At 34.2% G+C, this 10,166-nt stretch overlaps 2 protein-coding genes across 4 annotated transcripts; one reads left to right on the top strand and one right to left on the bottom strand.

Moving 5' to 3' along the window:
- LOC146933444 (uncharacterized protein At4g06598-like) lies at positions 1-4,370 on the top strand. Of its 2 annotated transcripts, XM_085705223.1 has the most exons (6): positions 1-125; positions 223-292; positions 1,281-2,016; positions 2,451-2,530; positions 2,643-2,765; positions 3,690-4,370. In XM_085705223.1, exons 3-6 carry the CDS (start codon positions 1,298-1,300, stop codon positions 3,899-3,901), a joined length of 1,134 nt encoding a protein of 377 aa, XP_085561349.1. In that variant the 5' UTR covers positions 1-125; positions 223-292; positions 1,281-1,297; the 3' UTR covers positions 3,902-4,370. The 2 variants fall into 2 exon arrangements, with proteins under 2 accessions (XP_085561349.1, XP_085561348.1); XM_085705222.1 differs by lacking the exon at positions 223-292.
- A 1,921-nt stretch (positions 4,371-6,291) lies between these two features.
- LOC146933445 (ubiquitin family protein) lies at positions 6,292-9,251 on the bottom strand. 2 transcript variants are annotated; one of them, XM_085705224.1, is made up of 7 exons: positions 8,933-9,251; positions 8,709-8,853; positions 8,169-8,283; positions 7,766-7,829; positions 7,431-7,596; positions 6,761-7,036; positions 6,292-6,669 (listed from the first exon to the last, which is right to left on the bottom strand). In XM_085705224.1, exons 1-6 carry the CDS (start codon positions 9,199-9,201, stop codon positions 6,791-6,793), a joined length of 1,005 nt encoding a protein of 334 aa, XP_085561350.1. In that variant the 5' UTR covers positions 9,202-9,251; the 3' UTR covers positions 6,292-6,669; positions 6,761-6,790. The 2 variants fall into 2 exon arrangements, with proteins under 2 accessions (XP_085561350.1, XP_085561351.1); XM_085705225.1 differs by having other exon boundaries at positions 6,752-7,036.
- Between the last annotated feature and the right edge of the window lie 915 nt (positions 9,252-10,166).

Consider the following 10,166-nt stretch of genomic DNA (forward strand, 5'->3'; position numbering starts at 1 on the left):
ACAGCTTCAACAACAAGAGAGACAGGTAGTTGAAGAAACGAAACAAACCCTAAGAGAGAGAAAATTCACAACTTTGCTTTGATTTCAAGCCCCTTTTAGGGATCTCGAATCTTCAATCTACAAAGGCGAGTTTTTTTTCCTTCCTTTTTTTATATTCTTGATTTTTGTTTCGTTCTGAAACGAATCTAATCGCTTTTTTGTTTGTTGAATTTGTGAAATCAGCTTGAAATTGTCGTTCTTTTGATACCATTTAGTCACACATTGCATCATTTTTTGGATTCTATTCAGATTAGTGAGTAATTTTTCCCCCTTTTGTTGACCCTTTTGTTAATCTAAATTTTCTGAACGCCTTTGTGGTTGTGCATGCTTTGGGTAGATTATGGCATATTAAAGTTTCTATCTTTGGGTTTTTCCTCATCTGGGTCCTGCAAAAAATATATTTTTAAATTTTTGTTTAATTTTTTTTCTTATGTGAATTGGATTTGCTTATAATTCAGATAGTGGTTTATTTCTGTCAAGCTTTAGATTTTTTTTTTTCTGCAGTCTGTTTTTTGAAATTGTGTTGTTGAGTTTTCTGTTACATTGGCTGCAAACTGTTGTTTTCTTGATAGGTTTAGCAGACACAGTTATTTCAGTTTGATTTTTTAACTTCAATGAATTTATGATCTCAATCTGTTAGTAATATAGTTGTTTTAAGTTTTAACTTAAAAACAATTGAAAAACATCGAAGATTCTTATGTGTGAGGATAGGTAATGTGTTTCATACTATTTCATACCGGATTTGCATTCTTGTCATGAATATGCGTGGACTGATTGATATATGATGCCACCGTACCGTTTACACATGGGCAATTTTCTTAACGAAGTATTGAATTTTACTCATTTAAGATTCTTGAGATTACTGCGATGTTTTATTGTTTCAAAAACTATGTTTTTCAAGAGCATAGGGTTATGGTCGTATTAGCATTTTTTATTGCGAGTGCAGTGCATTTTTATGTACGTCAAACTTCAATTATTTGGAACAATTAATGGCATACTTTTAGCCTTATAAGATCTTAGTACGAGTGTTTAAGTATCACGAGTTTGTGGTTATTTTTTTGTAATGGAGAACATAAACTCATCAGCTGAGAATTGTTGCAATTTGGATGGCATGGTTAAACTTTCATTTGAAGATCCTTTGAAAATTGTTTATTGCATCTATTCTTTATTTTATCTTTTATCTTTAATGCACTTACTAATTGGCCAAAGTGTTTGGTGATTTAAACAATCTTATTTGACAGGTATTCATCCTGCTTCTATGGCGAATTCAAAGAGCTCATCGGGTGTCAGAAATTTGATGTATCCTGGAAGGCATGCACATGCTCTGCTTCCTCCCAAAAGCCCATTTCCTAGTACCTCCCAAGCATATGCTGATTATGTGTCTAACCCTACAGTTGGTCCAAAGCCGGTTAATAAGCCACGAGAAGGAAACTCACATCACCAACGTACTTCATCTGAGAGCCATCTTATCGAGGAGCAGCCATCATGGCTTGATGATCTCCTAAATGAGCCAGATACACCTGTCAGAAGGGGTGGTCATAGGCGTTCATCAAGTGATTCTTTTGCATATATTGACAATATTAATGCGTCTAACATCAATTATGCGGATCATGATGAGTATAAATATAAGAATTTATCTATTCCGGCTTGGTCACCTCCAGACTTTGACCGCAACAAAGATGCTCGTCATGTACCTATGTATGCAGAAATCAATGCAGCAAAACAGAGGAATAGGTCATGGGACTCTTTTTCAAATATGAGTGGTGTTCCATCTGGCAAAGACAATGTTGCTTTTCAGAGATCAGGATCACCGACTCCATGTACACTATACGAACCAGATCGGATCCTACTGACTGCAAATGAAAATCACGATTCATTAGAAGCTGGCATACAAGACACAAAATCACCTTTTGAAAAAAAGGATGGTTTACATGCAAAGTCATCTGCTTCTGAAACAGATTCAAAACGTGCTAAACAGTATGCAGTTTCTTTTCTGGTTTCTGTTTTTTTTGGCTATTATAGTAAGCATTTAATTCTACCACATTTATATGACTTGGAGGCTGGATGTTTTGGTGAATGAATGATTTAATCATCTGCTTCTGTTATCTTTTTTATGTTTCTCCATGCAGAATGATTTCACATAGCAATCACATGAAGTTGCGTCATGCTTTTCTTTTGACCTTTTTTAAAGTTTTCCAGATACACTGCATATGATTGTATTAACAAATTCAGTATTATACTTGGAAAAGGACTTACGTGTTTCTCTGCATTACCAAAGCTCGTATACTATTCCTATGTAGAATAGAGCCTACTTGTTTCTCTAACTCTTAATATAAAGAAATTAATGTTTTCTCTTGGCTATTTCTTGCTACTTGATTTACAGTAAATTTATAAAAACACTGTTAATGCAGGCAATTTGCTCAACGGTCACGGGTCCGTAAACTTCAGTACATAGCCGAGCTGGAAAGAAATGTACAGGCTTTACAGGCAAGTTCCACCATAGAGCAATATTATGAAGAGTGATATCATTTTGATTACATATATATACTGTATTGGTTGGTTGACAATTATGTTTGTTTCTTTTTATGACAATACATAGGCAGAAGGGTCTGAAGTATCGGCTGAGCTTGAGTTTCTTAACCAGCAGAATCTTATCCTGAGTATGGAGAATAAAGCACTCAAACAACGTTTAGAAAGTTTAGCACAGGAGCAGCTTATCAAATATCGTAAGTTTCTATAATATGAATTATCCATTTACATTTTCAAGTAATGGATGTCTGTTTTACTGGGAAATGTCGGAAATGTCGATTTGGGTACTCTGCATGTCAAGGGAGTTGTGTATGCTATATATATGCTTGCATACCAAGCGCTGGTAAATCCTTGTGAATTTCTTGTAAAAAAAGTATCCTTGTGAATTTGTGTTGCATTTTTATTCTATACATTGATAGAAAACAAACACATTAGGTTTATCATCTAAGTTTGTTTTTAGCATATAAGTGGCAAGAAAGCACAAAATTACTGAAATTTTATCTTTTATGAACTTTAGCCTGATTGCTGGAATGACATAAATTAAAGGGAGGTTTGATCTTAAGAGTTGTGTTAAATAGTATAACTTAGAGAAGGACCAAAATTTAAGCTCAAGGTAGACTATAGAATAGATGAGCACTTGTTTCATTGTAGTTATACTATGTCATTTACTCTATTTATTTGTTGTCTCTATAACTTGTTTAAGGGATATCTCATTGTCTGGGCATTCTGTTAAAACTTGTTTAAGGAATATCTCATTGTCTGGGCATTCTGCTCTTCTATTTCTTCTTGCCATAATCTGTGCATACTCGAGTTTTGAGCAAATTTGATGTTTATTTGTTTTCTCATCGTTTATATGTTTGGCAGTGTGTTTCTTCATGTGAAGAACATTTATAAAATAGAAGATATTTTCCTGCTCCAATTATGTTTTATTTAATAAAATAATTAGAAAAATAATAGAATTAAACCATAAAAATGACTTAGACAAGATGATGAGACTCAAACCCTGCCTCCTTGAATTCTCTATAGTCTTTTTTTGGGCCATGCAAGTTCTTTTTAGGAACGATTAGTTTCATCGGATTTGACAGTTTTTTTAACACTAAAATATACAATTCAAAATTCAGTGGAGCAGGAAGTACTGGAGAGAGAGATTGGAAGATTACGTGGCATGTACCAACAGCATCTGCAGCAGGCACAGCAGCCTCAACAACAACCATCTGGCAGCCATAGACGCACAAACAGCAGAGACCTTGACTCTCAGTTTGCTAACCTTTCTCTGAAGCACAAGGACACAAATTCGGGGCATGACCCTGCGAACGGAGCACTCAGAATTTAGCTCAGCCGTAGCTGTAGCGTTGTTTTGCCAATCGCCACACCTGTGATAGAATTTCTTTCCTTTCGACATGCGGGATTGTGTAGAGATTTCCAGGATATGCCCTCTCTCTCTGCCCGCGTAGCTGCTATTTCAGCGTTCCTTCGTTGTCTCAATGTTCTCTGTTTACCTAAACTATTGCCATTTATTTAATGTTGCGCCTGGTGGTCATTGCCGAAATCTTAATTCTAATTTCTGTCACTTGACCTGCCGGAGGTGGTAACTCGATGGTTTCGAAGCTTCCGCCCCTGCCGAAATCTTCAGTGATTATGTAACTGAATACCTCCTCTTGTGAATCTCCATTGTGTTTGAATTTGGCCTAATGCAAATAGCAGATATCTCGGGGCTATTTGAATGTGCATTATTATTTGTATGGATAATGTTTAGCTAATGCTTGTAATATGATTTTTATGAAGTTCATCTTTTCTAAACACATCTTGTCTGATTGCACCGAGAAGATTATTTCCTAAAAAATAAGTTCAGCGTTAACTTGTAGACCAAGGCTTGAAAGCTTTAGAGGGTTATTGATTTTCATTTTTGCAGGGTCTTGTAACTTTTCTTGAGAGATGTTATATTAAATTGCAACTTTCTTCTTGAATATGTATTTGTGGCATGTTACTGTCTGATGCCTCCTGCTTCATGGAAGTTTTAAACATCATGAGCATGAAATTTTACTCGGACAGACCCGTCACACATCTTGAATCCAAACTAAATTGTACTCAACGCCATGCATGAGTGTTTCCAATATATAGAATCTAATTTCTGTATTTGCTTTGTGGAACATTGGTTCAACATGGTGTAAAAAGAGTAACAAAACATCGTCTTAGAAATTGCATTTAAAATCTCCGATTGGCTAATCCGAATGCGAAAAAAGTCCTGAAAATTTTGAAGTGAACATTTTACGTCAGGCTGATCAATTTGAAGGTGTAAAAAATTCTGAAAATTGCATTTAATTTTACACCTTGATATTGACTAACCCGAAGGTGTAAAAAGTCATGAAAATGGGTGAAGATCCTCTCCATTTTAAGTTCTCTCCATTTGTTCCATTACAAAATTTTGGTGTATAAATGTGCAATTAATACAAGAGATTAAACCCTAAACCCTTGGCAATACGGATTGTGTACTTCAGAAAGGGTAAATTTGCCGGAAAAAAAGAAAAAAACAGAGAAGATCGAATAGGTTCTTGAATAAGCAAGTCAAGAAGTGAACCAGTGCATCCAATTAAGCTTTGAAATCAAAGTTTAATACCAACGTTGTGGATTTCATGCTTGAACTGATTTATTTCCTTAATGGACCAATTCTCGTTTTTTGAAAATTATCTGGTATCATGTAATTATCTGTAGAGAAAATTCATTCAAAATTTAAACTTATATCAATTTATAAATACAAACCGTGCCTCCAATGTCACACTTTTCCAAGTTTCAGAATCAAGAAGACAAAATTAAGTTCAATTAGAATGCAAGCTTTCAATTTAAAATTAACATTTAGCAAAATCTCTTATTCTCTTTATATATATAATAGATATTCAACAATACAAGCCGATTACCTAGAATCATTTGGTTGAAAATTTAAGCTTCAACCTTAGTGATCTAGGTTCGATACTCTCGCACACTAAAAAAAAGAAAAAACCTTTCAAAAGGAAAATCGGTAACTTGTTCCGAATTTAACGAGGATATGGAATCAAGAAGAAAATAGTTTATGAATATGTCATAAATTGTGTTTATAGGTTCTAAACAGTCTTCTTACTAGTGCTTATACTAATAGATAAATTTAAATAAGTAAATTTAAGCATGCCGCAAATTGATTCAACTGCAATATTAAATAATTTAGTTTGGCTAGCAGATAGAGATTGATCAAATAGACCAACTTGTTTTGAAAATTGAGAAAGATTTGGTAATTGAGTTTGATATTCTGTTGAAGAAGCACTACTTTTGGCTGAAAGTAGTTTTAAACGCGTTCCCGAGCAAGCAAGTCAAGAAGTGAACTGGTATAGCCAATTAAACATCCAAAATCAAGCAAGTTTCAACATCAAACTTGTTCATTACAGGTACAATAAAATTACGTGGTTGAACTGATATTTCTCTGACGGATCAATGTTTTTCTTCAACTAATGAACCAATGTTGTTGTCTCGATTGACTTTCGCATTACAGGAACAATAGGAGCAAATATCATATTATAACATAATTACATATTTCGTTCACTACAACTTTTTTCTTCTTTATTTTCTTACCTATAATATTCGTCTCTTGCCATTTTCCTACTTTTTGCAACATAGTTATTAAGATAAAATGTATTTGAACTACATTTTAGAACTTCAATAAAATCAGTGTCGGTGATTTTGCAAACCTCGTGATTCCAAACATGCACACATTGCAAACATTTCCTTTCAATAACATAAATCACTGTCATAAAACCACATAATTGAACTTGCATATGGCATTGTCCATAAATAGAATAAATTAATCACCAATTTTCTCATTTTCCGAGTACACTTTAACCTTTCTAAGGAGATGACCACAACACTCAATTTGATCCCAGCTTTGTATTAGTTTCTCAATAAATCAATAAAATACATAAATTTCTCGTGAAAAGGCATTATTATTCTTAGGGAATCAGTGCTTAGAAATTGCACAAGCATTGTTAGCCGTCTTAGGTAATTCCACACAGCTGCCATAAGGAATATTCTTTCTGTCATTCACTCTGCTCTAACTTCGAAGGCACTCGTAAATATCTGAAATGAAAGAATTGAAATCCGCAGATTGAACCATGTTTTTCATAAACCTACAGTTTGTATATAAGGTGAGAAGCTGCACCTTGCTTACCAGATTCCTCTTATTGCTTTCCCTCATCAATCATTTGTGCCTGCGCCTTTTACCGGTGTCTTCCGAGAATGACTCCCATTTATTATGATCAAGGTGACTCAAATCATCAAGCTCTGCAATGGCCAGTAAGTACTGGGTAAGTTTCACCAGCTCCTGATCAGTGTCCCGGTTAGCATGAGCCTTCCTGAATGGTTTAATTGTCAGACCATTTTGTGGGTTCATCACAAAATTTCTTCGAAGGTCGTCAAACATGATAGTATTGGAAGCACTGTAGAACTGAAACAAAACAAGAAAGAAACCACCATCAAGAGTCAAGACAAACAGATCGTCGCTGACTTCTGCAAAAAATTCAAACAGTGAGGGAATTTATTTAACAGACTTATATGTTATGTCAGATAGTTACAGTTTGCAATTTATTTAACTTCTATCAACAAGCTCCATAGTCTACCTAGGATTATATACCCTATAAGTTCATCAGGAAAAAGTTTGCAAGTTGCTAAAGTACTTAAACTACTTTGTCCTATTTCTCCAAAGATAAAAAATGTTAAAACTTTTCAATTGGCTGTAGATGGGAAAGTATAACTATGACAATGATAGAACAAACATACCAAACATAATTCTATTATTTACTTTGCATATGAAGATAAATGGCACTAATCATTATACATACCTCAGGGAACTGAGCCCAGATCAAACCAAGTGGTTTGCAATCAAAGACTCCCCGAGAAGGTGTCTGAACAGTGATCATACCCATGTGGTCAAGAAGTGCTGTGATTTTGTAGTTTGGATTGTCAAGAACCCCAAGTTGGCTCATCTTGAGGGTAATCCATTTCATGCTGCAGGCCAAAAAGTGAAGCATTCATTTATCCATACATTCATTCAATTACAAAGAACGTAATATATGTTCCCGCCCCCGGTTGTACAGAATCACAGCAAGGGTTATATAATATATTATATTCTCGAAAAAGAACAAGAATTTTAACACAAGGGGATAAAGGAAGGTACCTGGTTGCAGACCATATCATAATGTCATACTCAGCATAAGCTGCTGTCAGAAACTCATGAAGATCTGCAAAGAAGAAAAAAAACATTGCATTTCAAAATTGCAAGCATGATAAACAATGAACTATAGTATGATACTCCCTCCATTCTGAACTTTTGGTAGTTTTGACATTTTAGTTTAGTTTCAACACAATCAAGTATTTTAGGAATTCAAGATATAACTGACCTTTGGTTTCCAACAATACCCTTGGAGTATTTATGTTCTTCACATTGGAAAAATAAGAATTTTGTAAAACAATTAATGATTAAGTCCTTAAACCACCAAAGATATTGAATGCAGGGAGCAATTAAACAAACAAAAAAAATGAAAAAGAGGTTAACAATTAAGCAGTGGAGAATGCAATACAAGGTCTCATGAGCTGAAGAGGGTTTTCGGCAGTAGAGCGATGATCAAAAAGGGTGTAATCAATATCTAGAACAAGAAGTTTCTTTCCTTGGCGACAAGGGTTTTTAATCTCAACCTGCATTGTTACAATGATATAATATCATAAGAGTTTAATTTTGATACATATAGTAAACAAACATTATATACGTGACGGTAAATATAATTATGTTTGAAGTCAAACATTGTTAGTGAACAATTATAATTGATGAAAGTGTAAACCTCTATAGCACCAACATTTCTGATAGAAGGCGTGTCTGGTGTTTGACATGAGTCTGTGTCAAGCACCAAACACATGAAATTGCATTTAATTAATTAATTCATTTTCTCAAATTATTACCGGTATCTACGTGTCAGTATCTTTATCTTTCTCGCATTATTACCTATATCGACATTTCATGTATGGTACTATCTCCTACACTGACAATGTGTATGAATTGAATCCATATTATAAACAAACATTGAAATGAAAATGCAGAGATAATGAAATTGAATAGTACTAACTTTAAAGTTATTAATGCGTCTGGACAACTTGAGCTTGTTAACTTGCATATCTTTGATATCAATGGCTTCCTCTTGAGGAAGTTCAAAATCATCAAGAATCTCAGGCGTATCCACCGGATCAACTATCAAATCTTCTTCAGTAGTACTGTTACAACAATCATCACAAATAAGCGATTAATTAAACAAATGAAGTGATTAAACCCTAAAAGAGAAGGAAAACGAACCCGATCATGGTGAATTTGAGAGAAGAATTGTTGAGATTGATAGGAAGTTGAGAGAGTAAGAGAGAATCATCGTTGAGTTTGGAAGCGAGTTTAGGGTATAAAAGTTTCTGACGGATGGGTAAAACGTTGGTTGATTCGCAGATACGGCGTTTGAGTTCTCCGACGGTGTCGTCGGCGCAGACACGAACAGTGTAATCCTTTCCGCTCCATTTCACTTTCAGTGTAATCTCTTCTTCCGATGATGATGATGATGATGAACACGCCGCCATTCTTAACCTTTTCTTACTCTGTGTGTCACTTCACGTGTAATGTAAAGTGTAAACTCGTCGTCCTTCAATCTTCACTTCACTTCGCATAATTAATTGAAAACTCAATAAATAAAATGGTTTTTCATCAAAAAAAAAAGTTATTTTAATCATGAAAATTGATTAAAAATTAAAATACTCTATGACTTTAGGCTGAAATGCACTTTTGGTCCTCCAAGTTTCCAAAGGTTGCGATTTTTGCCCCCCTATTTTAAAAATAGCACTTTATGTCCCTCAAGTTTCAGTCCCTTTACAAAACCTTGACCCCCTTAATTTTGACTCGGTCAAAGCTGACATGTCACGTTTTTTTTTGTTGGCCATGCTGGATATTATTAAAATTAAAATTTTGCCAACACTTATTATTACAATTAAAATTAAAATAAAAATCATAAAAGGTGAGATTACGTGACCCTTCATTCCAAATTAGAAACCGTACAAACCAAAATCCAATTGGGAATTAGGGTTAAGTCCAAACTCCAAATCCCACTCTCATATCAAAGCACGTATGTTGCTTAAGACTCCTTATTTTGTGTTAATCTGGTTGCAAAATACTTATGCTGCAAGCACTTCTTTTATTTTGTCTTAATCTGGTTGTTAAATGGCTGCAAACATTTATTTTGTGTTATCTAAATGTGGTTGTAAAAAAACTTATGCCGCAATCACTTACTTTGCAAGCATTTCTATGCAAACAACTTTATTACTATATATTTGTGCCGTCTTAATAGTTGTAAGTACTTATAGATTAAATCACTTATTTGTGTTCTCTTTCAAAAATTTAGATTGCAAAATATACATGATTCCAAAAGGAAAAGATAGAGGGATTTTTTTTTTGCAAAACTCCAAAAGGAAAAGATAGATTTATACCAAAAAAAAGGAAAAGATAGATTAAATCACTGTCACGTGAGGGTTTTAATATTTTTTTCAAAAAT

Source organism: Medicago sativa, chromosome 4 (assembly GCF_051527215.1).
Source record: "Medicago sativa cultivar Bolivia chromosome 4, Bolivia_mono, whole genome shotgun sequence".
Classification (NCBI taxonomy): domain Eukaryota; kingdom Viridiplantae; phylum Streptophyta; class Magnoliopsida; order Fabales; family Fabaceae; genus Medicago; species Medicago sativa.